Below are 27,687 nucleotides of genomic sequence, written 5' to 3'. Positions count from 1 at the left end.
CCATCAGCCCATTCTGCCTTCAGTGGCTGCATGGTTAAACACAAAGCGTCATTGATTAGATTCCTAAACCCTCTGAGTGACAATGGACAGAGATGAAAAAGGGAAGGGACTATGTGAGGTTTGGTTTTGTCCTTCAAAACTAGCAGCCAATTTTTTTCTTTCCCTCAGTTGCTCTCATCTAAGAGATTCTCACAACACAGTCCTCTCGGTAATTAACCTTTATTTGTGCAAAACTATAACTCTGGGTGGTCCCAGGTACAGAGAAATGTATCCAATTTATCTGTCCTGCACAGTGATGCCAAAGTCAAGCTCTGAGCCTCTTTTGCACTCTGTTTCTGCACGACCCGGGTACTTCTGCTCCTTCAGTTGGCCTGGTAATGTTTCATCAGATCCATCACCATCCTTTCCTGCTCAGCTTCCTTCTGCAAGCTGGTGTCCGTGAGGTGGGCTTCCCTCTCCGGTTCACAGCCAGCTGGGCTGCTGGGATGGCCAGCAGTCCAGTCATTCCTGGTCATGCTCCACAGCTTCCTAAACAAATCCCTGCTGCTTTCCTTCTCTGACTCGCTCAGAAGATCCACGTTTAACCCGAAGCGCTTGGTGCCCGAAAGGCTCTCTAAGATCTGAAGGATGGCATCTCTGTCTTCATGACAGACGTTCTCTGCCAGCACCATAAGGAATTCACCCAGGAGGCCAAAGCCCAAGTCAGCCTGAAAGATTCTGCCCAAGGCCTTTCCTCCGAGTTCAAGCAAAAACTGGTATTTTTCTTTCCTGCTTTTTAAGCATCTGCGCCAGTCTCTGTAAAATTCGGCAGAGGTTCCAGGCAGTTGATCCAGTTCCTGAAGGAAAAAAAAGATACCCAGTTCCTTTTGGTTTGTTCCCATTTGAAGACTTTTATCCCCTGCCCCCGCATGCTCCCCCCTGCCCCCCCCCATGGATGGCAGAGATGTTTTTAATACAGGCTTTGATAGCACAAAGGGCTGCATGAAGCTTGTGAGGTGGCAAAACATAAAGACAAAGAAATACCAGGTTCCTCAAGCCCCATAGAAACCAGAGAACTTCAGAGGAAAATAAGGGAAGAAGGGATGAGACGTGAAACCTGGCATGGATGAACACGGACCAGTAGTGGAATAACCCCAGCCCCAACCAGGACCAGACATGCTGCCCAGTCTGGTTCCACCATTACTGCCTGGGAGGGGATCCCCTGGAGATCCAGGGAGTTCACTGAAAACCTCTGCTCCATCTCAAGCACTGTGAGGCAAATCAAAGGAGTGAGGAGATAAAAGGTATGAGAGTAAACCCCAGAAAATATGCAGATGGCCCTAACACACCGTCTTGTGACATAATGCACTCGTATTGGTCTGTGGCAGAGAGCATGCTCTAAGAGAGCCAAGCTCAATGTGGCATCTCCAGATAAAAGGAAATCCTGGTTTATACAATATGTAATTGAACTGCTGAACTCATTGCTGCTGATTTAACTGATGCACAGACTGAAGGAGGATTAACATGTTTAGGCTTTTATACAGACAGCGAGAACAAGGCACAGCAACATCAGGCTGTGTCTAAACACAAAATGGAGAAGCCCTGGAGATCAGAGCCCAAGCACTAATGGGATTAGGAACAGAATTTGCTCTGGGGAGATCACTGCTCAGTCCAAGAAAACACAAAGCTGCCTAGAAGGTTGCAAAAAGATCTCATAATAAACAGGCAAATGAAATTTGGTGTCAAAAAAATCCATGGGAAACATCAATTGGAAACATCCCTGGCTACGCATCCAGTGACCAGGACTCTCCAGCCTGGACAGAGTCCACTGGAGGGGGCAGGACAGATGTCACTTACATCACAAATGACCTGGGTAGAAAATGTTTAGTTAGTCGCCCCCAACTGAAGGACTCAGAAGCATCCAGTGAACTCAGCAGGCAGCAGGTTTAAAACAAAACAGTGCTTTTCCACATCATGCATAATTAAACCACAGGGTGAAAAAGAACTGGCTACGTTCACATTAGTTCTGTGATCTGTGGCTATTAAATGTGATAATCCAGATGCACAACCCTGGCGCTCGGTCTCCAAACTGCAGCCAGCTGGAAGAGTGCAGTCAAGGGAGGGCACTCTTCCCCAAGAATCTGTTACTGCCCACCATCAGAGGCAGGATACTGGGAGCTCAGGTCCGACGCTGTGCAGCTGGTCCTGAGATTCCCACAGGGTTGAAGCAGGCAGTTCTCGAAGCAGCTGATGCAAGCTCTTACCAGATGCAAAGTAGAGGCCCGAGACTGAATCCTGTGATTATCTAAATAAACACCAATGTTCCTGGGGACTTTGAGGGCTTGCTCACATATAGAGATATTTCTGACCAACTCTCGCATTTTAAAATTATGTTCCAATTATTCTGGAGTAGTTTTTAGATGCCGATAAAGTCCCGGAAGGTGTCTCCCTCACCTGGGGGATTTCCACATTGCTCGCCTGTGGGGCCTTGGTGTGGGTGGCACAGGGATTCCACAACACGTTCCTCCTCTTACCCACCTTGTCCTTTTTCTCCAGGGGCTTCAGGTGTGATGCCAGCACGATGTCCCTGTGGGCAACAAGAAAGGGATGGGACACTTAGCAAGAACAAACACTTGGAGGCTTTGAGCTTCTTCTCTGAGGCAATTTCTATATTTAGGACGTATGTATCATCCAGAGGATGGACAGGCTGCATCAGCAGGCCCATGTGAACCTCATGAACTTCACCAAGGCCAAGTGCAAGGTCCTGCACCTGGGTTGGGGCCATCCTCAATATCAATGCAGACTCGAGGATGAAGGGATTGAGAGCCCTGGAGAGAAGGACTTGAGGATACTGGTGAATGAAAAATTGGACATAAGTCAGCAATGTGTGCTCACAGCCCAGAAGACCAACCGTATCCCTGGCTCCATAAAAGCCCCCACAGTCAGCAGGTCAAGGGAGGTGATTCTCCCCCTCTGCTCTGCTCTGGTGAGACCCCGCCAGAGCACTGCATCCAGACCCTGAATTCTTACAGCTCCTGGGGACTGCTTCATAGCTGCAGTGTGCTGGGCAGGCACATTTTTGTGGATTCATCTGAATTCAGCATCTTATTACACTGACATCTGCGACTAACTACAGCAGCCTGGACTCAGCGGCTGACATGGTTCCTCTCATCCTGTGGGATGAATCCCTGTAGTTAGTCCTCTCAGTGATGGGCAGGAGATCTTTGAAGGGGTCCAGCTCTCTGCTTCTATGCTAGCGTGGGCTACAGGAGAGAAGATGCTGCACCCACAGAGAGAAGCTGCTCTGTTACCTCCCTCAGATTATCTCTGCTGTTACCAATGCACTGATAAAACAGCTTAAAATCACCCAGGAATCCTTTCATAGGGACCAGCAAGAAGGCTGGGGGAGAAAAAGCCATTTTAAAGTGTTTTCCTGCCTTTCAAGCATCAGATGGCATGACTGAATGCAGGCAGAGATGAAGCCGTGCATGGAATTTGATCTAGTCCCATGTAAGTCTACCAAGGGGTGGTGAAAGTCCTGGATCCACCTACAGATCCATCTGTGGATGCCAAGGGAGAGGGACTTCCCCATGGACCTTTAGGTGGAACCAGGAGCTTGGTGGGTGTTGGGAGTGCCCTGTGCTGCCTCTGTGGGGAGTCCGTGTCCCAGGCCAAAAAACTGCTGACAAACCCTGCTGGACAAAGCAGCACGAACATGCTGGGCAGGGTGCATGGGGACACACATCACCCTCTTCTTCTGCACCACCACCACCACCATGGCATGGGGTGTGCAGAGAGGAAAGGGAGGGCAGGATGGGCTGGCATGGCTTGGAGGGTGGGTGCTGCGCCCGGGAATGGGGGAGAGCACTACCAGAAAGGGCACAGCTGGCCCACAGCTTGGCCACCATGAGGACCTGCCCTGGCGCTGGCTGTTCCAGGCAGGAACAGCTGAGATCTCAGCCCACACACATCAACCTGATAATTTTGTGGGGCAAATCTTAAAACAAGGCTGAGTTTCTCTCCCATTGGCGCTGTATAGCGTGGGACCATGGCCTTCTTGGGAATCCTGAAGCCAGTTTTGCTGCCCTGTCAAGCCACGCTGGCGGTCACTTGGAGCAGAAAGCGCAGGCAATTGGCTCAATCCTCTCTCAGAGCAAGGTTTGAGCTCAAAACCCGCTGGGTGACCTTGTCTCTTGAGAGGTCCCAAAACTGGAGCTCCACAACCCACACGTGAGGCTGGGTCAGCCCCGCAGCAGGAGTGCCCAGCACCGAGCAAAGCTCTGCTGCCGCTGCCGCCCTTTGGGGTAGAGGAGCACCCAGATACGCTCCCACGTCCCGGGGGTCCCCCGATGGACCTGAACTCCTCGTAGGATGGGACGCGCTGGCGCAGGGCCCGCAGCTTGGCCTCGTTCTCCCTCGCCTGCCTCTCGTCGGCTGCCACCGCTGCCTGCAGCTCCCGCTCCAACGCCCCAGGGCTGAGCGCTCCATCCGCCTCCATCGCCTCCATGCTGGCCCTGCCAGGCACAGGGACCCCCGCAGGGAGCCGCCAGGAATCCAGCAGCGATCCGGCAGGGACCTGAGGCCTGTGGGGAACAGTGACGCGTGGGACAGGGCCACTCCTGGGTGCACAGGGACCCCACGCGTATCATGACAGCCCTGCTAGGGCTGGTCTCGGAGACCCTACCCCTGTCACAGCAGTCCTGCCAGGATTGGTCCCGGGGCCCATACTCCTGGTATGACAACGCTACTCTTATCGTGATAGTCCTGACGGGGCAGGCCTTGGGGACTCTACCCCTATTGTGGCAGCCCTGCCAGGCCATGCACACAGATAGCAACTGGGAACCTCGTTCCTATCCCGACAGCCCCGCTGGCTGTCGACACACCTCCGGCCCTCAGTTCATCCCGACAGCCCCGCCAGGTCACGCACCCCGCCGGCCCTCGGGACCCCTCACTAACGCGCCAGCCCCGCCGCGCTACCCGAGCTCCCGCCGCCGCGCGCGGGCGCCCCTCCCGTCGCCATGGCGACAGGGCAGCGGAGCGAGGCCCCCGTGGGGCTGCCCCGGCCGCGCCTGACAGAACCGGCCCCGCCGCCCCGCGCCGCCCGGCCCGGCCCGCGGCCACCGGCACCCCGCCGAGCCCGGCCTCGGCCCGTCCCGCCCCGGCCGGGCCCTCCCCCGCGGCGGGCGGGGGCGGCGGGCGCGGGGGGCCCTTTGTGGCAGGCGGCGGGGGCAGCTCGGGGGCCTTCCGCAGCCGTGGCGGCGGCGCCGGCGGCGAGGGCAGCGCGGCGGGTGAGCGCGGGGCTGGGGGTAGGCCCGAGGGTAGGCCCGGGGGGGGGGGGCGGTGGGCGCTCGGTGGGCAGGCCGGGGCTCTCGGGGCGGTGGAGGGTCCTGGTGAGGGGCGGGCGGGCCCGGGGGTCGCGCACAGGGCAGGTCGGGGGCAGGGCAGGGCCGGCCCGGGGGCCGCGGTGCAGCGCGGCGCCGGGTGCAGGGTGCATCTCGGGCCGGGGTCCCTCGGGGGGCGTCTCGGGCCGGGGTCCCTCGGGGGGCGTCTCGGGCCGGGGTCCCTCGGGGGGCGTCTCGGGCCGGGGTCCCTCGGGGGGCGTCTCGGGCCGGGGTCCCGGGGGTGGGCGCCTCGGGCCGGGGTCCCCGGGGGCGCCTGGGGCAGGGGTCCCGGGGGGCTGGGAGCAGAGCCTGCACTCTCCGACCCCCTCCCCGCCCCAGTATGGACACCGACCTGTACGACGAGTTTGGGAACTACATCGGGCCAGAGCTGGACTCGGACGATGACGACGACGAGCTGGGCAGAGAGTCCAAAGACCTGGACGAGGTGAGTGGTGGTGGGAGGCACGAGGGGCGCGGGGGCCTGCCTGTAACCCCACGGCAGCAGGGGACATGCACCACGGTCCTTCACCGCCTGCAGCGATTCCTTTTCAGTGTCGGGCTCTGGGTCCGCAGTGTCCACCACTGTTCAGCGGTGGAATTTGACTCCCGAGGATCAGAGTGGGTTTGGTTTTTAAAGGGTTCAGCAAAAGCTGCTCCCCTGTTCCTGTGATGGAGGGAAAGGCAAAGTTTCTGCTTGAATCATGGTTCAAACTGGAAGCTTCTGTAGCTCGGGCTGTGTTTGGCTTTTTTTTGGCGTTCGGTCAAGTGGAGGATCCTTTTCCACACCGTGAGGCTTTCAGGCCTTTAGTAACGTACAGCAGTGTGGCAGGGAGCTCGGTTTTCCAGTGGTGAAGGTAGAGCAAGAGTTCACAGACACCAGAGTAGGGCAGGGAGGGCAGCATCAGAGGATCGAGGAAGCCCCTTGTAGTCTCCTGTTCCTGCACATCATCTGAAAGTGGTGTCTGTGTGTGGTGTGTTGTGCATGAGCGTGGTTCTCTTTGTGTGTGCGTGAGAGGCGGGAGTCACTCCCTCTGCAGGCATCTCTGCAAGTCCTTTTGCTGTTAATTTTCAAGGTGCTGTTAATTTTCGGTAGGGAGAGATGTGTGGCTTACAGAGGGCACCTCCGCAAGCTGCTCTGCTGATGAATGTGAGGTGCTGGGGCTGCAGCAGTGGCTCCCAGGCTGGGTTTGTGGCTCACTTTTGCTGTACAACGTCAGAGCTGTACCTTCTGGGATGGTTGGTGTTTGTAAAACACTTCTGTGCTGGCAGCAGCTAAATGTGAGCATTGGTTGCAGCTTGAGGATGATGACGATGATGATGATATGGGGGACCATGATGAGGACCACCCTGGGATGGAGGTGGTGCTGCATGAGGATAAGAAATACTATCCCACCGCTGAGGAGGTCTATGGGCCTGAAGTAGAGACAATAGTACAAGAGGAAGACACGCAGCCTCTCACTGGTAAGTGGTGAGGAAGCAGCAGGTTGGGTATGGAGGGAGGAGAAGACTCTTAGTGGCTCCTTGGAAAAGGGAAAATACCATTCCCTTTGTTTTTCCCCATTGGTTTTAATGCCCCCTTCAAATTCCCTCTCAGCCCCAAGACTAGACTCTTTGTCTAGCACTAATCCTAGGCTTGGGGATTGTTACAGATCCCAAACAAATACATCTTTCAAAGAACAGATACTGGAAAGGTACTTAAGGGGAAATGAAAATGCATTTGTCATCTCATTTGATCCTTCTATAATAAACAGAATAGATTGGTTGGAAGGGAGCTACAAGGATCATCTAGTACAACTGCTTTTATAAGAAGCTAAAAGAACCTGTCAGCTTGAAAACTGTGGCTTTGTCTGCAAAAGTCCCTGCTCCCTACGATTGTTTTCTGAGTCTGCTGGGTTCAGGGTCTCTGGTGACAGTGTTTTATTGTTCTTTCTCTTGTTTTCAGAGCCTATTATTAAACCTGTGAAAACAAAAAAATTCTCTCTGATGGAACAGACGTTACCGGTCACTGTCTACGAGATGGAGTAAGTAATATGTAGGGATTTTAAGCTTGTATGTTGGCTCGAGCCATCTGTGCTGTGATTTCCTCACTTTTTGTTGTTTGTAGGCAAAGGTTGGGAGGCAGAGTGGTAGGTACTATGTGGAGGAGGCAGATTTCGGGGGGCATTGGCTTTGTTTCTTAGCAAACAAGTCAGTTCTCAGCAATGGAACTGAGTGCAGCCATTTCCCTGACTTGGTACCAGGAACAAGAAGAAGAAAGTACAAGAGTAACCATTTTACAGCTCATCTTTCCCTCCGCAGTATGTAGAACAGTGCATAATTTTCTGAAATAGAATGTAAATTGTGCTTTGACAGCTAATAAAGAGTTTGATACTCAGAAACTCCAGTGGTGCAGATTTGTTGAAGGCAAGTTTTCTTGACCGGTACAAGAAGTATTTATATGGTCAGTGTGTGGCACACTTCATATTGGGACATTTTGGGTTGATCCCAGTGATGATTGGCCTACTGCTGTCTCTAATTCCTGTCTGCCCTGGAAGAATTTCCAGGATGAATTTCCAGGGGGAATTGTTATACCACTGGTTGTATGCAAAGTTGTGTGTAGGTCAGCATAATGCTGCAGCTGAGCTGCAGTTCTGCTGCTCTTGATGGTGTCTGCTGGTTGTACCCTGCAAAGCAGCCCCTGAGACACCAGGGTTGGGAGGAAACCTGGAAAAAGATCCAAACAAATTAAATATTTGGCATGTAATATCTTGCACAACTTTGGTAAGGAATAAAAACGTTTTCCGATTAAAATACAATCTTATCATCAATGTCTACGTTTTGTCGATGGGTGGAGGGGCTCTGTATCCTTGCGTGTGTAGTGTTCCTGTATGTTGTCTTCTGTTTGAGGATGAACAGATTGAGCTGCGTGAGTGTCTCGTTAGGCTCATCTTTCCATACGCCACTTCATGGCTAGTCAGAGCTTTTTCCAGTTTTTAATAGTTGTCTTCCAAGCGTAGATCCCAGAACCAGGTGCAGACTGAGTAGCAGTTCCCTGCGTGCCAAACAGACCCCAATGTGAGCAGTCCCTCTGCCTGTCATCAAGGATCCTGTTGTTTTCCGGCAACAAAATTTCACTGGAGTTTATATTCAGTCTGATGGTTACTTGGATGCCCAGGACCTTTTTGGAATGTTGGTGTATGTTTCTCATAGTTTTGATACAGCCAGATATGATTGAAATAGCCTGCTGGATCATATTTTTCTAAGCAGTCCATTTTGCTCTTAGTCAACAACCTGTACTCTTCATTGTCAACCGCTTTCCTGATCCTTCTGTCCTCTGCTTGTTCCATCTGCAATGAATTCCTCTTCATCGCGTTTGGTGATGTGAAGGGTTAGGATGGGGCCAAGAGAAATTCCTTGTGGGACATAGCCAGAAATCTGCAAGCTTGGTATTGATTTCCCATTTAGCCTCATTTTAAGGCCAATAAGCAAGCTTTTAATCAGTATTACTATTGATTTGTGTGTATTTTAGCTCTTGATCAAAACGTTCTATGTTAAGAAGTCTATTGCATCAATGAAAATGAAGTCTTTTTTAAAAGGAGATTATTTGACAGCACTTATGTTCTGCAGACCCATAGCAACGGATACATCTTTTATAGCCTGCCATTATTTTTTAGGGAGTTGGTAATTTAGGATCTCAATTATATTTTGGCCAGGACCCATGCAGAAGTGGCTGGCCCATCATTATCCAGCTCAGCTGCTAATTCTAAAAAGTTTGAAATTCTATTACTGTTTCCTTGAGTCCCTGGGAACATCGCTGTTTTAAGACCTGAAAATCAGAATTAATGGTCTGTGGAGCCCTGTGGGTACCTTTTAGAACTGTGTGGGGTGCTTGTTATCCAGCTCTGTGATTTACTTGACTGCCTGCCACTATTTGAGTGGAAGTATTTCATCATCTGAGTACATGGATGTGACTTTTGCTCTAATACTGACTAAAGAGAAGAAAAATATTCAATAATATTCCATCGTTGGCAGTTTTACCAGCTCCATATCCTCCCACCCACTGCCATCTGTCTAGGACTCCAACTTGCATCCTCCCCATCTGGAAAGTGGGATTCTTCCTCCGCAGGGCATTGGCAGAATGAAAGTTTGGAGAGGATTCAGGGGGCACCTTGGGTAGAAAGTGTAGCTGAAATGGCACCTACTTTTCTTAGACACAGCAGAAGCCTCCAACAGTCTTTTGTGTTTTTGCTCCTCCAGTTTCCTGGCAGATCTGATGGACAACTCAGAGCTAATTCGAAATGTGACTCTGTGTGGGCACCTTCACCACGGCAAGGTAGTGTGAATATCCAAGGTATATCGGGTAGTAGTAATGATCTGTTTGTTGCTTACTTCTACCATTGCTCTTGACCCTTTACTCTCTGCAGGAGCAGTCTCTTTCTGCTTCTCTTGCTAATGCAGTTATTTGTAGGTTTTCTTTCAGCCACATGGAAATAATACCGTGCCCAGCTTTGTATTGCTACTGGAGGGATGGGGTTGTACTGGTATTCATCTGTCTGAATGTAGTCACCTCCTTTCTCTTGTGGTCTGCTATTTTTCAGACTTGTTTTGTTGACTGCCTGATAGAACAGACACACCCAGAAATCCGGAAGCGCTACGACCAGGACGTAAGTGAGCTTTTGGTCTGTTCCTGCCCTGGGGAACATGGGTTGGCTTTTACACTCAGAGGGAGAATGACTGTACGTGGGGAAAATGGGATTTAGTGATTAGAACGTAGGATTGGAACGCCAGAGCTCTGTCCTAATTCTGTCTCTTGTCACTTACTTGCCACCTTAACCATATGTAAAGAGTTATCATGTCCTGCTTCAAAAGTGTTGTTTGATACCAAAATGTGATATTCTGACTGTTGTTTTGTCTTTGCAGCTTTGCTACACTGATATATTGTTCACAGAGCAAGAGGTGAGTCTTGTAGGATAGGCAGTGATTTTTACCCAGTTGTTTCATGCTTTGCTCACAGTTACTTACTGTAGGCAGTTTCCTGTTCCATTTTAACATTGTTTTGTGCCTTCATTTTGTTTGTTTTCTTCATCAGTAAAGTGATCTGCTCCTCTTGTTTGCCTCAGTAGGATCCCTGGTCCAACTTTCTTCCATTTCCTGCAACCCTTATCTCCATGTATGATTTTATTTATCTGAGATGAGAACGTGTGTAATGTTGAGAATCTATAGCAGAGTTATCCCAGTATGTTGGTAACTTATTTTCTTTGAGAGAAAGAGGTGGAAGGGGTTCGCAGTAGTGGTGGATGAGAAGAAAACCTATGATTTCAAAATAAATACATTTCTCCTTGGTTTCCTGTGATGGGAACTCTTAGCTGGTGCTCTGACTCTGTGTGGTTGGGTGTGAATGGGAATCTTATTTTGTCCTGCTCGCTAAATATTGTCATGACCAGAACAATCCTATGAAGCACTTTTTTCTTTACATCTTAATGCTCTACTTTATACTCCGTATGATCAAATCTTTCTTACACTTTGAGGTATAACTTGATAGCAGCAGAAGGGCAAAAGCACAGGAAAACACGCTTATTCTGTCACTGGTATTGCATATTATACTTCCTCAGCTGAAATCGGGTATGGATTGTGCAGTGGTGGCTCACCAGCCTGAGCCAGTATAGGTGGGGGAGCTGGGCTGGATACTGCAGTGATCTGAGGTTGTTACTCCTTCCCTGGGAATAACAGGTTGTCCTGTATGGATGTTTACTTCTTTCCATCTCTCTGAGTTTTCCTTCATCAACTTTTACATCTTTACATGGTGATCTTTTTTTTTTTTTCCTTTTGACTGATGATCTGATTTCCTTTCTTTCAGAGGGGAGTAGGGATCAAGAGCACACCAGTGACAATTGTTCTGCCGGACACCAAGGGAAAGTCTTTTCTCTTCAACATCATCGACACTCCAGGTGATTGTATAATCCTGAAAATCCTGGTTTGGGCTGCACTTAGCCAAAGGCAACTTGATGTGTGGAGCAGATACATGACCATGTGAATCAAGATTTCTTTCTTTAATAAACCTCTTTGGTCCTCTGGATAGTGCTATTGACAGGAGCAGAGCAGTAAAAGCATGTACAGTGATGGTTAATGAGGGCCTTCAAAGAGCTTTTGTGTTGGATGGTGGTGGGGTTGGGTAGCACTGGCTCAGAAAAACAAAGAAAGAATCTATACCCTCGGACTGATGTGGAAATGTCACTTAGGCGCACTGAAACCCTGGGAAGCTTTCTTTTACAGACGGAAACCCATGTTTTGTTTTGTGTTTTTTTATAGATGATTTCAGCCTAGTCCTGAGCCTTTAGCTAAGTTCATTCTTCTGAAATCACTTCCAGCAGTAATGACTGTGCAGCTGGCTTTTAGTCAGTCTTGTTTGTGTTTCTGATTAGCTGGCATAATTGAGGGCTAATGAGGCTGAAAATGTGTTTCACCCAAGTGTACAAGCAGCACGTAATGAATTGGATTTTCCAGGTATCACCATGCACAGTGGGGACCATGCTTTTCTCAGATGCTGTTGCCCCACAGTGAGACTCTCAGCAAGTTCCCTCAAGCCTCTGCCAAGCTCCTGTGGGGGGGAACATAATCGCAGATCAACTTGTAAGAAACCGAGGCCAAACTTTAGGAAAGAGGGTCTTGGGACACATCTGTTGAGTTACAACTCAAGACGAGGGAGGTTAGCGCGCAGGAGGAGACTGGAGGGAGAGGCATCTGTTGTTCTTTGATGAGAAGTAATCTTCCTCCTTTTCCTGAAGTACTTATGCAGAGCTGTGAGAAAAACAGTAACAAATGTGAGGAAAAGTGCCTGTTAAATAAGTTGTGTTTATTCTCAAAAAATAGCATTAAAGCTGAAGCGAATCCCTATACAGAGCTCTGGCAGCCACTGCCGGGTCCCTGTCTGAGGAGGAAGCCGTCTGTGTTCTGCCTTGCTGGATACCTGTGACCAAAACAAGCTGCAAAGCAGAAGGATGGCTTTCCACCCTCTGTGCTGCTGGCATCGGGGCTTACTCTGGTCTCACCACCATTTTGTGCTTTTGAAGGTCACGTCAATTTTTCTGATGAGGTGACAGCTGGCCTTCGTATTTCGGATGGCGTTGTGCTTTTCATTGATGCGGCTGAGGGGGTGAGTGCCAGGTTCTTCTAGGGGTTAAATTCCAAATCTCTTCCTCTGGAGTCTTCGATCTGCCTTAGCTTGAATGCCTGGGATGGATTCAGCCTTGCAGGGTGAAGGGTTTTTGGCGGACAGTTTGGGAAGCGGGAGTGTTTTCCAGCCAAAACAGGGAGACAATCCTCTGGCTTCTGTGTCCAGGGCTGACATGATGAATGTGACCTGTAGGCTGATTATCTAACTTGTTTGCATCTCCATCCCCATGATACCTAAAATTGAGCAGGTTATTTATATCAGAGATGTCCAAGGGGTAGGATTCACGGAACTGGGTTGGGCAAGCACCTACTTCTAAATTTCAGAAAGCGTAGCTGACTGCTGCCGGCTGAGCTTAGGCTTCTCTACGGGCTTGCAGCCCTGTGTGTAAGGGTCACTGCTTTGTCTGTCACGCACTAGATAGCATTTTATGGAGGCCTTGCGCTAGTGGTGCTTATGCTCGTTATTCCCTGCAGGTAATGCTGAACACGGAGAGGCTGATCAAGCACGCGGTGCAGGAAAGGCTAGCAGTGACCGTGTGCATCAACAAGATAGACCGACTGATCCTGGAGCTGAAATTGCCCCCTACGGATGCTTACTACAAACTCAGACATATCGTAGACGAAGTTAATGGTCTGATCAGGTATCGGTGATTGGCATGGTGTGTGGTTAGTACTTGCTGTCCCTGTTTCATTGCAGATGCTTCTCTCTGTGAGCCTTGTGTATGCCTAAAACCTAATGAGTTGGTCTCTTGATGTGTTGAATCATAGAAAATGGGGCAGGAAGAACTGCTGCAAATTCATCTCGGCCAGTCTGTTGAATTAGGCAGGATTGGCTCTGCCTGAAAAGCTTCATGGCATCAGCTCTTTCCCACCCCTTCAACCCCCCCGTTAAAAAGTAGGGAGGGGGGACATATGACCAGAGCAGGGAACTTCTGTGCTCCCAGATGTCTCGAATACACTGAAATTATCCAGGCTATATCTCAAAATTGTAGGTTGAGATGTCTCACAGCTCCTAAACCTTTGTTACAAAACGAATGGGAGCTCGCTGTCCCAACCCCTGAACAGAGACTCATGATATTGCTATGGTCAGACCTTGCAAGACCCTGCTCAGAGAGGCAAGGGACATCTTCTCCGGCTTTTGCAGTAGCGATGCATTGTTATTGTGGGGGTTCTGCATCCAGGTGACTTCCTTAACAGCATTTTCCTCTTCAAGTTCGTGTGAATTTGCACACGAGCTCACTTGCATGTGTCTCTGTTCAGTTGCTGCTGGCATCAAGCAGCTCTCAGCAGGGTAACTTATCCTGTCTAGCATGCTTGTGAACTCATTAAGTGTTTGATTAAATTCTACCCCTACGCTATTTGCCTTGTAGTATCTTTTCCCTTGCTTGGTTGACCAACTTTGCTGCCTTTAGTTAGGGGAAGAAGAATTCTACATGATAAGAAATACAAAGCACTTGTGCTGGTAATGTTTTAGTTTTAGATCTTGAAATACTTCTTTGGACACTAATGCTTTGAAGTTTATAGACATAAAGTGATACTGGCCGTGAAATTCCAATGGCAAGCATGATGCGGCCTGTTTTAAGATGCTATTTGGCAATGCAGAATCCTTGCCTATCGCATACTGCTGTTTGGTGTGGGAAGTGGTTTGAAGTGTCTTCCTTAGTTCATAACATTGATTTTATTATTTTTTTTCTTGTCTCAAAAACTGTCTCCTCTCAGCATGTATTCTACCGATGAGAACCTCGTTCTGTCTCCCCTTCTGGGGAATGTGTGTTTCTCCAGTTCACAGTACAGCATCTGCTTCACGCTGGGATCTTTTGCAAAGATTTATGCAGATACATATGGTGAGGATTATCCAGAAGCCTTGTACACTGTAACATCTCATTTCGTAACCTTTTTTGTTGAGGCTTTCTATGCCATTCAGCTTCAACTGTCACTGCATGTATATGGCCAGTATACGTGTTCTTGAATTTCTAGGAGTTGAGAGGTACTGCACATCTGAGTCCTGGGCAGTAAAAAGCAAAAGTACAGTTCTAACTTGTTTTTAGCTGGATAGTTTCTTCTGATAGATGCTTCTTGAGTCAGAAGCCAGCATTTTATACATGCCCTTAAGCAGAAAAAACAAATTCTGCCATGGCAGTTGAAGACAAGTGTTTGTGTTGTGCTTTGCTTTCTTACTGCAACAGCTCAGAAGTGAAGCAGTTAAGTTCTGCCTGCCTTCTCACAAAGGTCTCCAGAGTCTGAGACTCAGCTGCAGCCCGGCGCAGGCTTGGCCCACAAGGTTTTGCACTCTTGCCCTCTTTCTTTTTTAAGAAACTGTCTTTTTCTGGCTTTGATTTAATTTTCTGTTCCCCAGGTGCCCACTCAAGGCAATCTGCCACTTGTAAAAGTGGGCCTTTTCCTTGCATTAGCCAGCTGAACGGCCCAGGTTTTTGAAGTTTCACACTGGGGAATTTGGGGTGATCTGTAGGACCCGTGAGCAGGGAAAGAAGGATGTTGTAAAGCAGCTGGCCTAGCTCTTGCAAAGAAGTTAGCCTGAGGGAGGGTGAAGTTGTAGAGGTCAGAGACTGATGTGTCAGGACTATCACGTGTCCTTGTGAGTTTGGAGAAATAAATGAGCTCCCTGGGCATCAGAGCATTAACTCAGTGCCTGCTAGGATGATACCCTTTCTTTGGGGGACTGATAAAGATGCAGGCACCGTCGGCAGGAGATACCAACCATGCGGGGCAGACACGAGCTAAACGGGCACTTGCAGTCAGTGCTATTCGGTTGTGGCCACTGGGGATTTTATGTGCAGCCGCTAATAAAAGTCAGCTCAACTACCATGAGGTATAGTAGTTTAACTGTCAAAACTGCAGCCACCATGAAATTTCTTATGCTTGTACATCTGCCCACAGCAAAAGCTTGTTTGGAAACTGCTGTAAATTATCACCGCTGTCTTATTATTTGTAAATCCACCATGACAGCCAAGCACTACACTTTTCCTTCAGCGCTTGGGTATTTGTCTATGCACTTGGTGCATTAGCTGAAACAGAGAAAAGAACCTGGAGATGTTCAACAAGGCAGAAAATGCCTGTGATAAGCCTGCGGGGCAGATGGGGTGTGAGCCATCCCAGCACCTTGGCGTTACAGTGTCAGGTTGCAGCTTTAACAAATGAAGCAGATGTAACTGGGTTCCTGCAGCGCAGTGTCTGGCAGGCCAGCTCTTCTCAGTGCTAACCTTGTGTGTAATTGAGAGAGTTGAAATGCTCCTGAGAAGCGAGTCTGTGAACCCACGGTGCACCTGGGCTGCTGGTGTCATCCTCAGTGGATTGTTTTATGCCTGGTCTCCCCAGGCCGGGGCTTAATCATTTATTCAGAATTGCTCACCGGCATCAGTCCACAAAATCCTGTCCTCAGGGTTGTTTTAAAAGCCAAAATCCAGAGATTTCTGAGATGAAATACAGTGACATCTGAGAGACTTTTGTCATTTGCTTTTTCCTTTTAGGCGATATCAATTATCAGGAGTTTGCAAAGCGGCTTTGGGGTGACATCTACTTCAACCCGAAGACGTAAGAAGCCTGCTTAAATATCTGTTAGTTTATTGCTGGGTCTGTTCCTCCTTTCCCTGTAAAACATGAACTAGGTGACCACCCAAGGTCTGTTTCAACCTGAGCTGTCCTATGATCCTGTGGTGGAGTAGTGTCTGGGAAGGGTTGAGTCAGGCCTCTTGCTTGGTGTGAATCCATGGGAGCAGAGCACCTCCTCTGGCCTTTGTTTGGAGTAAGGAGGACTCTTGTGTCCCTGACAGCTTCCTAGGAGGACTGGGAGGGAGAAGCTAACCTGGGAAGAGCAGAGGCTGTGTTTGCATAGGGGTTCTTGCAGGGTGCTTGCTCCTCATGTCTCTTTGTTGGTCTCCCAACAGCCGCAAGTTCACTAAAAAGGCCCCAACGAGCAGTTCCCAGCGCAGTTTTGTGGAGTTCATTCTGGAGCCCCTGTACAAGATCTTGGCTCAGGTATGTGGTGGTTCATTCTCTTTCCCATAGTTCCAGATCGCAGCAGCCGAGGGCAGAACACTGGGTGGTGGTGGTGTGTCTGGTGCTTGTGGGACTCACCTGTCCTGTGCTTGGAGTGGTCTTTACAGATGGAGTTTGGGGGTGCAGAGCAGCAGTGAACAACTCCTTAACAGTTGCTCCCTGCAAACGTAACCCTATATTTGCACAGTTAATAGAACTGCCTTTGCTCTTTCTAGTATGCTTTAATATCAGCCAAGTGATAATTTGAACCAGCCAACCAGTTCTTGTGCGAGCTCTAAAGCAGAGCAGATCAAGAGCCTTGGGGGTGATGGCTGGTGGGTGAAGCTGCACCTGGGAGTTACTGGCTTTGATCCCCACAGCAAAGCTGAGAGTGGCGCTTGTTGTCTTGCAGGTGGTGGGGGACGTGGACACAACCCTACCCAGGACTCTGGATGAACTTGGCATCCACCTGACCAAAGAGGAATTGAAATTGAACATCCGACCCCTCCTGCGGCTTGTCTGCAAGAAGTTCTTTGGGGAATTCACAGGTAGATGCTGTTCGTCTTCCCCTGCACAATCTTCCCAATACCCTAGTCTCACGCCAACAGAGTTAAGGGCTGTATTACAGCCATGTAATGCAAATCCCTTCTCAGCTTTCCAAATATAAAATACTAAACCATTTTTCCAAAGGACAGCTTGAGACACTGCTCGCGTCTTCCCCATTGCTGTGGGTGCGCTGCAGTCAGAACAGCTTTGCCTTGTTGTTGTTGGAGTCCATTTCTTTCCTCTGTGCTGCTTAGTCCTGTTCTCATGAATTATTACTTTTCCAGGCTTTGTGGACATGTGTGTGCAGCATATCCCCTCCCCGAAGGTGGGAGCCAAGACAAAAATCGAGCATACCTACACTGGTGGTGTCGACTCTGATCTAGGGGAGGCCATGAGTGAATGCGACCCTGATGTAAGCAAACTCTTCTGCTTTGCTCTTGAGTGTCCAAAAGCGTGGCAAATATGCTCTCCTTTCACTGCATTGACAGGGCAGCTGCCTCCTAGACAGCCATCTGCACAGATCTGACTTCCAGCATTTTGAAACCTCTCATCCGATACTGAAACAAATCTCTTCACTCTGAGAAACTTTAGCTGCCTGCCAGGGCAGCCCTTGAGAGAGGGAATTGTTTGACAGTGTTCGGAGAAGAACAGGACTAGGTCAGGACTTCAGAGCACGTGGGAACTGCAGGGTGATTTTGTGTCCTTCTGCTGCCTTTTTGTCCCTTTTCCTTGCAGTTTGATTCTCTCTCCAAACTCTGAGAAAACTGATTTGAACTGTACTGATAAAAATAACCGTACATCAGTTAGTCAGCACCTTTCATATCAAAGCCTTGCAAAAATCTTCCTCCTCAAACAGTTTGTACTGAGCTGTCATTCAGAGTTGTCTAGAGACACCAATGCCAGCCAGCAGCTTAGTGAGGAATTTGCCCATGACTTTTGCTCTAATGTCTGGAGAGAAAACAAATCTCTTTAATGAGTTCTGAGTACTCACGTAAAACTATACAGTGGTGACTGTCACCAGATCGCCAGTTATGGGGTGACCTTATGGGACTGAAAGCTGTGGTCTGTGAGGCTCGGGTGCTCTGCCCTGAGCTGGTTTGCAGGCCAGCAGATGACGTTTCTTCTCATGGCCTTGTCCTGAGTGCTATTTACTGTTCTGCAGGAGGAGGGAGAAGAGCTGCAGAAAAGTCCAAAGTCATTCCAGGGGTTTCCATACAGGGGAAGGAGTAGTAAGGCTTCCAGTGGAAGAAAATTAAGGACGTGGCGAATCAAAAGAAGTATTTCTAAATTCCAGCCTGTTAATCGCTTTGTATCCAAGAGTCCTACCAGGTCTGTGTCTGTCTTGACTGTATTTTGAGGGGCTCATTTCTCTCTCTCTCTCTTTCTCTCTCTCTTACGGGAAGGGTCCACTGATGTGTCACACAACAAAAATGTACAGCACAGACGATGGTGTTCAGTTCCATGCCTTTGGCAGAGTGCTCAGTGGTACCATCCATGCTGGGCAGCCTGTGAAGGTCCTTGGAGAAAACTATACCTTGGAAGATGAGGAGGATTCCCAGATCTGCACCGTCGGACGCCTCTGGATCTCGGTTGCAAGGTATGAAAGGCCCTGGCCATATGCTCATGTGGGAGAGAAGTCACCGGGAGTCATCGCTGCCAGGGTGGAGGATGGCTCTGCAAGGGACCCGAGGCTGGCAGCGGCAAGTGCTGCAGTGTTGCTCTCCTGCCTTTTAGGTATCACATAGAGGTAAACCGGGTTCCTGCTGGCAACTGGGTGCTGATTGAGGGAGTGGACCAGCCCATAGTGAAGACTGCAACGGTCACGGAGCCTCGGGGCAATGAAGAGGTATAGTGCTTAACTGGTATCACTCAGCCTTACAAGGAGTCAAGGTGATGGAGCGCATCCCAGAAGCTCCAGTGGTGAGGTTAAAAAACCTGCTGGCTGAGGTGCCAGGGCAGCAGAGCCACTGAGGGAAAGAGAACACCTTCAAACACTGGGTCTGACTCCAGCAGCCATCTAACGATGCAGAGTTTCAGCTCTTTGTCCTTATCTGGTTTCAGGCTCAGATCTTCCGTCCTCTGAAGTTCAACACCACATCTGTTATCAAAATAGCTGTAGAGCCAGTCAACCCCTCAGAGCTCCCCAAAATGTTGGATGGTCTCCGCAAAGTCAACAAGAGTTACCCCTCACTTACTACTAAGGTATTTCTGGTGTATGTGTGGCTGTTTTCAGCTCATGCTGTGGGCTGCCTCGTAGGCTTACCTTAAATATTTTTTTACTGTAGGTTGTTTTGTGTGTTGTGGGTTTTTTTCATGCTGTTGCAGTTATCTCATAAGTCATGTGGAAATAGCAGAAAACTGTCCATCCAGTAGAAAAGTACACACCTTGCTGTGCCAGGGAAGCAGCTTTCTGCAGAGCACGTCGGCACTTTCTGCTAGAAAAGGCTGTGGGCGATTTCCTTGGGGTGCTCTGATCCCAACCAGTTTATGTAAAGCTGATGCTTCCTCAGGCTTGTGTAGGAGCCTGGAAGGCGAGGGCCGGTGAGCAGCAATGCTGTCGGTTGAACGCCTCTCGTACCTTTCAGGTGGAAGAGTCTGGGGAGCATGTGATCCTGGGGACGGGGGAGCTCTACCTGGACTGTGTGATGCACGATCTACGGAAGATGTATTCAGAGATTGATATCAAGGTGAGGAAATGAGAGAGGGATTTTCTCAGCTGGGAAGGGGGTTTTGTCTCCCTATCTCAGAAGGATGGGAAACTAAACCTAGCAGAACATAGAGCATGGATTTTGTCACGTTCCTTTAAAAGGGGGGGGGCGGAAAAAGGGTTGTTGGACGCAAAAGTAACTCTTCCAGCCTGACTCTGTCACAACTGAGAGAGTGAAAACTGGCTTGGAGAGGAGTGTACGACCACATTCCAGCCTTTTCCTGTACTTCAGCCATTGCCTGGCTAGCATCAAATAAATACAGCAGAACTTTTCATACCTGGAATTAGGTTTAAATGTTCTCCTGTCTCGTTTGAGTGAAGGAATTACTAAAGCTGCCTGTGCAGGCCTCAGTGATTCATACCCAGTGCTGATGTTTTTTCTTGTAGGTGTTCAAAGGTTTCAAACGATCTCTTTAAAAACAAGAAAGTATACAAACCTGTTGTTGTTACTCCAGGTCGCCGATCCAGTTGTGACATTCTGTGAGACAGTGGTGGAGACATCCTCCCTGAAGTGCTTTGCTGAGACACCCAACAAGAAGTAAGAGTCTGCGGGCAAGCTGGGCATTGGCAACAGGCAGATGGAGGGGTTCACTGGAGACTAGGCTAGACTTCATCCCCTCCAAAGGGTCTGTTCTCATGCCTGAGTGGGCAGCCTTCTGTTGCAGCAGCTCTGCTGAACTCCTCAGTAACCTATTTGAGTCCCAGGGATCTTTCTGTGCTTTGTAGAAACTCAGAATAGAGGGAATAAATACAGGTCTACATCCTCCTCTCTTTTACACCTTCTCACTGGTTTTGTGGTGTTTCCAAGACTAGGAGATGTATTGGGATCCCTGAGCAGGTGCCAGAGAGCCCAGTGCTGCCTTCAGTAACTCCCCAAACATTTCACGAGCAAAAGCTTTGTTTTCTTTTGTCCATACCTAATCTTGAAATGGGTTTGTTCCTTTCTGGTGGTGTACTGGAGCCTTACAGCCTGGTCTCATCTTCTTCCTCCAGCAATGCATGGTGAGATGCACATGACTGAAAGAGGGAGGCCTGGGAGGGAACAGAGGCTGAATAACCAGTAGGAGATTTGGGAGCACAGTACCTCTTATTATACCTGAATTTTTGGGGAAATTGTGATCTGTCATCTGCTGAAGATGGCTTTCCTGTGTTTCCTCTGTGGTTTCTGGTTCTTCTGGCCCTCCTTTATTTGCTACACTCTCTCCTTGGTTGGCAACCTTATATCAGGGAACAGAAAGTCTTAGGTCAGTTTTTGAACTGTTGGGCATGCTGAAAGACCTGCTCTGGGGGCAGGTTACTCAAGTTGGTGGTGTTCTTCAAGGCAACATCTCACGTGTCAGACACGGCAATTGCTGGCCGACATAGAGGCATATCGCCTGGCTCGTGCCTGGACAAGCGCCGGACGTCTGGCAGGAGGGATGGGGCCACACTTTCCCTTAGCAGTCTGCTTCTGGAGTTGAACAACAGACTTCAGAGAGCAGTTGCTAAGCACATGGACTGTCTGTACAAGCAAGACAGTAACAGCGAAGGACATGGATGGCTTCATCTCCCTGGCTGTGTTCAAGCAGTGCGCAGTCCCTGAGGTCCTGCCCGTTACTGCCATTTCCATCATTCTGTGGACTAATTGCAACGTCTCTCTTCTCAGGAACAAGATCACAATGATTGCTGAGCCTCTGGAGAAGGGGCTCGCAGAGGACATTGAAAATGAAGTAGTCCAGATAACGTGGAACAGGTATGACAGATCTGGTGAGAGTAGGAATCCATCTAGAAGTAAATAATTGGGGGAAAAAAGGGAATGCTGGGATCTGCAAGGTGCACAGTATCAGCCAGCAACCTCTAGGCAGGGGTCCTGCGTTCAGTATTGCTACCAGCTAGTCAGTGAGCATCCCTGCCCCAGCAAATGAGTTGCTCCAGGTAAACAGCTGAGACCGTTTTATGCCTGAAGGGAACAGGGTCGTGAATACATTGTGAATGCAGGTCAGAGACTTGTTTCCTAAAGTTTCTTTCCTCCTTCTTCTATCAGAAAGAAGCTGGGTGAATTTTTCCAGACCAAATACGACTGGGATTTGCTGGCTGCCCGTTCCATCTGGGCCTTTGGGCCAGACGCCACTGGCCCAAACATCCTGGTAGATGATACGCTGCCCTCAGAGGTGAGAAGCACAGGGCAGGGTGGTTACGTTTCAGTGAGATGTTTCACCTGTGGTGCCAAGAGGTGACCATTCCTTCCAGAACCTGCAGCAAGGTCTTAATGCTGTTGTGCTCATTGGTTTGCCAGATCTTGGATCTGCTGTACTTCCTCCACCTACGCTGGCTAGCAAATTGCCTGGTTTTCAGGCGTTGTTATTTGTGCCAACATCCTCAAAAATGGAAAATAATCAGCTTGCCTTTCAGGATTACCAAAATATGTACTCTTAATTTGTAGCTCTAGATGCCAAACCTGAAGATGATGCTCCTGAGCTGTGAGGGGGAGGGTGGACATTGGTGGTGTGGGGGGGTCATCACTGCTTTTCTAGGAACTGGCTTTTAAGCACCGGGGTTTGTGTGTTACTGCCGGGTGATTGATTCAGAATTGGTCTCTGAAGCACTCTGTCTGTCTATAGGTGGACAAGTCGCTGCTGGGCTCTGTGAAGGACAGCATTGTGCAGGGATTTCAGTGGGGGACGAGGGAAGGGCCTCTCTGTGATGAATGTAAGTAGGACCTGCCTGTGGAGAAGTGGAGCTAATAAGATCAATCCAATTCTTCCATCTCTAAGCATTCAAGTGATTTTGCTAGTGCAGTTCCTCAGTGGCCAGTTCCCTTCTCACCCCACAGCTGGGGACAGCTCTGGGGATGGGTGATAAGGGAGATAACAGAACCTCCCCCTTTTTCCTGGCTGTAGATGCCACTCAGGCACTGGCAGTTGCTGTCTGCCTACAGACCAGAGCCTGTTAGCTGGCAGGCTGGCTCCTCCAGACCTTGACTTTGCTCATGTAGTTTAGGTGCAGACCACTGTGCACCCTGCAAGGTAAGCTGCTGAGTTGTTTGTGTTTGATGTGCAGGGTTAGGACATGGTCATGCTTTCCCTGCTGAAATAAAACTTAGGAGAAATTCTTCTGGTGGCTCCTGGTCTTTGCTACGTTCTCACGGTCTCTGAGAATGCACGGTTGGTGCTGGTATGGCAGAGAACATCCCCTCAGGTCACTTGCTGTCATTTCTGCCCTTCCTCAGTGATCCGCAATGTGAAGTTTAAGATCCTGGATGCAGTGATCGCTCAGGAGCCCTTGCATCGGGGTGGAGGACAGATCATCCCAACAGCCCGGAGAGTGGTGTATTCCGCTTTCCTGATGGTGAGGACTGTGCTGTGCATGACAAAGACTGAACTTCGTGCTGTGCGGGCTTCTGAGGGCTCTTAAGGAGTGCAGGCTGCATGCATGCTGCGCTGTCTGCCCCAAGGGTGTGGGTTTACTCTGACCCCATCCATTCATGCTTCCAGCACCCTTGTGGGCTGGCAGACAGGTTTTACAAATGATCACGTTCCAGTCTGTTTGCTACTGTTTGGCTTGCTGGGAAGGGTGGGTGTCATGGAGAGGGAAACATATGACTCATGGCCAGAAGGAGAAAAGCTCGTTTCAGCGTTTGTTTGACATTGGTTTGGGCAGCCATGGCGCAGCAGGAGCCCCTTTGTCCCCAGTCAGGCGCGGTGTTTGACCAAAGCGTGCCAGTCCCTGACTGACTGAGCCGAATCATGTTGGTGCTACTGGAGGCTCAGTGGCTTGTGTCCCTTTCTCCTCACAGGCCACCCCTCGCTTGATGGAGCCCTACTACTTTGTGGAGGTGCAGGCTCCTGCCGACTGCGTGTCTGCGGTGTACACAGTCCTGGCCAGACGGAGGTGAGCTGCTCAGGCCAGCGGCTGTCGCCTTAGTATTGCAAGTGCTCACTTGGGATCTAGGTTGCTAGAGACGTTCACAGGCTTGGCACTGCTCGTACAGCAAGCGGAGAGGGTGAAATCTGTGTGAAGGGACAGCTGAAAGCTTCCTTGACTGATCCCAGCCCCTATGCCATGTGGTGAGGGGTTTGTCCAGGATCACACACAGCCTTTGGTTTGTGTCTGATTCTTCCCAAGTGTCAGAGAGGAGAATATGTAAAGGGACATGAGACCCCACCAGGAGCACCGTGCTCAGCTCTGGGGCACTCAGTGTAAGATAGACAGGGACCTGCTCGAGCAGGTCCAGAGGGAGGCCATGAAGATGATCGGGGCTGGAGCACCTCTCCTGTGAGGACAGGCTGAGAGAGTTCAGCCTAAGGAAGAGAAAGCTCTGGGGAGACCTTAGAGTGGCCTCTAGTACTTACAGGGGGCCTACAGGAAAGATAGGGAGGGGCTCTTTATCAGGGAGTGTACTGATAGGGCGAGGAATAATGGCTTTGAACTAAAAGAGAGCAGATTTAGATTAGATATTAGGGAAAAATTCTTTAATGTGAGGGTGGCGAGGCAGTGGCACAGGTTGCCCAGAGGTGCTGTCGATGCCCCGTTCCTTGAAGTGTTTAAGGCCAGGTTGGATGGGGCTTGGAGCAACCTGGGCTGGTGGGAGGTGTCCCTGCCCATGGCAGAAGGTTGGACTGGATGGTCTTCAAGGTCCCTTCCAACCCAAACGATTCAGTGATGCTGTGACATATAGGAAGACTGATCTTTGGATATGTTGGCAGAGGCCATGTGACGCAAGATGCTCCCATCCCGGGCTCTCCTCTCTACACCATCAAGGCCTTTATCCCAGCCATTGATTCTTTTGGGTTCGAGACAGACTTGAGGACCCACACGCAGGGACAAGCCTTCTCGCTGTCTGTCTTCCACCACTGGCAGGTGAGTCCATGCCCTAGTGAGACAGGGAAGAGGGAGGTGGTAGGATCAGGCCCCAGGTAGCTGCCCTTGGTAGAGCTCAATGCCACAACTCCCACAGTGCGGGACAACTTTTCTGGAGAACATCTGCAAAGGATCTCAGGTTGGGGAGGTTTTGCGTGGTAGCTGTTAAGTGTCTGCCAGAAGCCAACGGCTTTGTTCGATGTCACGTCACCCTTTGCACTAGTGAGGGAGCGCTGAACGCTGCTGCTTGCTGAACGTAAGTGTCCTTTAGTGCCTGGAGAGAGGACATCCTTGTCCGGGAGAAGGGAAGCTGCTTGGGTGCACTCAGTGCTCTGCAGCTTGGGGAGCAGAAGTCTTGGAGCAGGACTCACACTCACTGGTCTGCTGCAGGACACAGGTTGCCACGCTTCGGCTTTGTCTCTCAGAGGCGGCTTTTTAAACCTATGGAAAACAGAGTTTGGGGCAAATACTGTTGTCTGGCCACTTCAGTGTCTGGGGCAAATCAGGTCTTGTGGGAGAGCTGCCCCTGTGAGGTGCACAGCTACTTGTGGAACAGTCAGGCGAGAGCAGCAGCAGTCTGAGCCCCGAGAGCTGGCTTAAAGGTCAAGATGTAAGTCTGAGGCTTATCTCTGAAAAGGGCAAATGTGCCTGATTTGCAGAGAGCATTGTGCTGACTGGGACCTACATGGGTTGTTCTGGGTGGTAGGTTTTTAGAGGTCTTAGAGTACACCAGCATGTGGGCAAGGTGGGACATGTTCTTGGCTTGGATTATCAACACCGTATTAGTGACTTTTCACAGGCATGATCACTGTTAGTGGCATAACTGTTTCTCTGTGCCAGGAGAACAGATTGGGTGTTGGGGCTGTCTCAGACCAAGGCTGGGGGTGTCTGCATGGCCCAGGGGTGTTTCCCATTGCAGTTCAAGTTCTCCAGGAGGTTGAACCATCCCCCAGCATCACTCTGACATCTGGCCCTGTGTTTCAGATTGTGCCTGGTGACCCCTTGGACAAGAGCATTGTCATCCGACCCCTGGAGCCCCAGCCAGCCCCACATCTGGCTAGAGAGTTCATGATCAAGACCAGGCGTAGGAAGGTATGTCTGGGAGTAATCCCTGTAGCGTCCATCTGTACCAGCAGCTGAGCTGTTGTGGTGTCATCCCTTGGGGCATGCCATGTCCCTTCTGTGTTCCCAGAGTGGACGAATGTCCTTTGTGCCTCAGGACTTCCCTCACTCTTGGTCCCCCATGCTGCCTGCTGGTGCCTGGGATGGTCCTATGAGCAATTCCCCTGGCGGCAACTCCAGTCGGAAGTGGGGTCCTGCAGCATCTGCTGAGTCCCGCTCCTTCCACAGCCTGTCTGACCTCTTGGTGGCCTGATTTAGCCTGTTTGTCCTGTGGAAGAAGCAGCAACTGGTTTCTGTGCCAGTTCAGTGAGCTGGACTGGGGGGCTGGAGGGACTGCAGAGGGAATCAAGCTCCCCTTTGGGAGGGCAGTGGGCTGGCAGATACACTCAGCAGCAGCATCCACCTATTTGCAGCTTCCTGAGAGGCTGTTGGATATCTTCAAGCTGCTGAGGAGCACCTCATGCCTTGCAAATTTTGCCTTCTCTGGAGCCCAAAAATTTATCTTACGGTGGGACACCAGGGCTTTTTGGTGGAATCTCTGCTGCAATGGCTGTAGGAGGGCTGGCTGCCCGAGGAATAACCTCTGGCTTTGCGGTTACCCTGCAGGGCTTGAGCGAGGATGTGAGCATCAGCAAGTTCTTCGATGACCCTATGTTGCTGGAGCTGGCCAAGCAAGATGTCGTTCTCAACTACCCCATGTGAATGTGCCGTTGCAGCGTGAGGGCTGACCGGAGTCCTGGCCCATGTCTGTCTTGTCCTTCCCTGTCCCTGCTTGCCCAGCTCTGGCACCTGGATGCTCAGGGCACACAGGGAACCACTCCTCAGGTCGCTCTTTCATGGCTGCAGAAATCTCCCATGGCATTTGTGGACTGTGCGCTCAGGGCCTGCCCCATACAGGGAGCAGCCCAGAGCGCTGATGCTTTTTATATGATTAGTCTTCAGCAGTTGTGGCCTCCAGCGAGGAGATTTTTCCCTTCGGATAGGCTCTCTCCAGGCACGTGGGTTATCCCCAGCTACAGCAGAGCTGCGTGAATATAATGTCAAGATTACTAAGGACTGAGTGTAAATGTGCGTCAAGTATTTGAAGTTTCTGCTAACCCTTTCCTAACCGCTGGGGAGGGGATGGTTGCTTTGGGCAAAGCACATCTTTGGGTAGCTGAGGAAGCTGGCGATGCCGGTGGGGGGGGAAATGCTTCTACCAGCCTCCCCAGGAGAAGAGGCAAGAGTGGCTTTTACCCTTTTTTGTACACCTTTTTTTGAACCCTTGAAAACGTTTAATACAAACTTCCAGGTGGGTCTTGGTCTGATTGCACCGGGAGAAGGTGCAGTGGGAGAGGCTCCGCATTCACTGGTGCTTAGAGCACGCGCTGCCCCAGTTCACCCCATCTTCAGCCCCGATTCCCCCTGTCCTCAGCCTGTCCCACTCCCAAGGGTTCTGTGTCCCCCAGCCCTGTCCTGTCCCACACTAAGCCTTTCCGCTTCCCTTCCTGCTAGGTCTTGGGCTCCTGCTGTGTTTTCAGGGGATCTTATCAGCTGCTCGTGCTCTGAAAGGTTTTTAGGGCTTCCTGTCCTCAACCCTGCCCCAGCTCGCAGCTTTGCCTCTGGACTGTGCCCTGGGTCTGCTGGGTGAAACAGACTGTTGTGTGTCTCCTGGGGGCATTTGCGCTCTCTCTTGCCTGGCCTGGCTCTGCTGGAGCAGCTGCCCCCCCACATTGAGCCTTGCCCGGGGTCACTCTGATGCTGCTGTGCTGAATTTGGCCATGGCAGCCTGGTCCGTGAGACTTGCCTTTGGGAACCTGCCTCAGGGCATCCCTGATGGGGTCCACATGGCTTGTGGGGGCACACAGCACCCCAGGAGCAGAAGGTAAAGCCAAGGACAGCCCCCCCACAACCTTCTGATGGGAAGCAGCCCCAGGAAAGCTGTCCAGCCCTCCCGCAGCTTGCTGGGTCCCTGCGGGAAGTGGA

General features: G+C 50.3%; 2 protein-coding genes across 4 annotated transcripts; one reads left to right on the top strand and one right to left on the bottom strand.

Annotated features, from left to right (window-relative positions):
* Positions 1-203: 203 nt before the first annotated feature.
* Positions 204-4,989, bottom strand: CCDC103 (coiled-coil domain containing 103). Of its 3 annotated transcripts, XM_037411583.1 has the most exons (4): positions 4,863-4,989; positions 4,335-4,562; positions 2,434-2,566; positions 204-836 (listed from the first exon to the last, which is right to left on the bottom strand). In XM_037411583.1, the coding sequence occupies exons 2-4, from the start codon at positions 4,484-4,486 to the stop codon at positions 363-365; spliced, it is 759 nt and encodes a 252-aa protein (XP_037267480.1). In that variant the 5' UTR covers positions 4,487-4,562; positions 4,863-4,989; the 3' UTR covers positions 204-362. The 3 variants fall into 3 exon arrangements, with proteins under 3 accessions (XP_037267480.1, XP_037267479.1, XP_037267481.1); XM_037411582.1 differs by having other exon boundaries at positions 4,335-4,989; XM_037411584.1 differs by having other exon boundaries at positions 2,518-2,566; positions 4,335-4,989.
* A 222-nt stretch (positions 4,990-5,211) lies between these two features.
* Positions 5,212-26,789, top strand: EFTUD2 (elongation factor Tu GTP binding domain containing 2). Its single transcript, XM_037411211.1, has 28 exons — positions 5,212-5,267; positions 5,700-5,805; positions 6,656-6,821; positions 7,303-7,381; positions 9,597-9,672; positions 9,938-10,003; positions 10,260-10,295; positions 11,197-11,287; positions 12,410-12,492; positions 12,987-13,153; positions 14,232-14,356; positions 16,001-16,064; positions 16,418-16,508; positions 16,921-17,056; positions 17,339-17,466; positions 18,458-18,651; positions 18,789-18,900; positions 19,116-19,256; positions 19,640-19,741; positions 20,217-20,299; positions 21,407-21,493; positions 21,785-21,911; positions 22,362-22,449; positions 22,970-23,088; positions 23,537-23,631; positions 24,447-24,600; positions 25,585-25,692; positions 26,329-26,789. Exons 2-28 carry the CDS (start codon positions 5,701-5,703, stop codon positions 26,422-26,424), a joined length of 2,919 nt encoding a protein of 972 aa, XP_037267108.1. The 5' UTR covers positions 5,212-5,267; position 5,700; the 3' UTR covers positions 26,425-26,789.
* Positions 26,790-27,687: the final 898 nt, after the last annotated feature.

This window comes from Falco rusticolus, chromosome 18 (genome assembly GCF_015220075.1).
Source record: "Falco rusticolus isolate bFalRus1 chromosome 18, bFalRus1.pri, whole genome shotgun sequence".
Taxonomy (NCBI): domain Eukaryota; kingdom Metazoa; phylum Chordata; class Aves; order Falconiformes; family Falconidae; genus Falco; species Falco rusticolus.
This window is presented reverse-complemented; position numbering and strand designations above follow the sequence as displayed.

Coding starts and splice junctions, on each gene's coding strand:
- CCDC103 (XM_037411582.1), bottom strand. CDS start 4,486: ATGGAGGCGATGGAGGCGGATGGAGCGCTCAGCCCTGGGGCGTTGGAG. Junction 2,567..4,334: donor CCATCCTACGAGGAGTTCAG/GTCCATCGGGGG, acceptor TGTTGCCCACAG/GGACATCGTGCTGGCATCAC. Junction 837..2,433: donor GCAATGTGGAAATCCCCCAG/GTGAGGGAGACA, acceptor TTTTTCCTTCAG/GAACTGGATCAACTGCCTGG.
- EFTUD2 (XM_037411211.1), top strand. CDS start 5,701: ATGGACACCGACCTGTACGACGAGTTTGGGAACTACATCGGGCCAGAG. Junction 10,296..11,196: donor TATTGTTCACAGAGCAAGAG/GTGAGTCTTGTA, acceptor CCTTTCTTTCAG/AGGGGAGTAGGGATCAAGAG. Junction 20,300..21,406: donor GCTGAGACACCCAACAAGAA/GTAAGAGTCTGC, acceptor CTCTCTTCTCAG/GAACAAGATCACAATGATTG.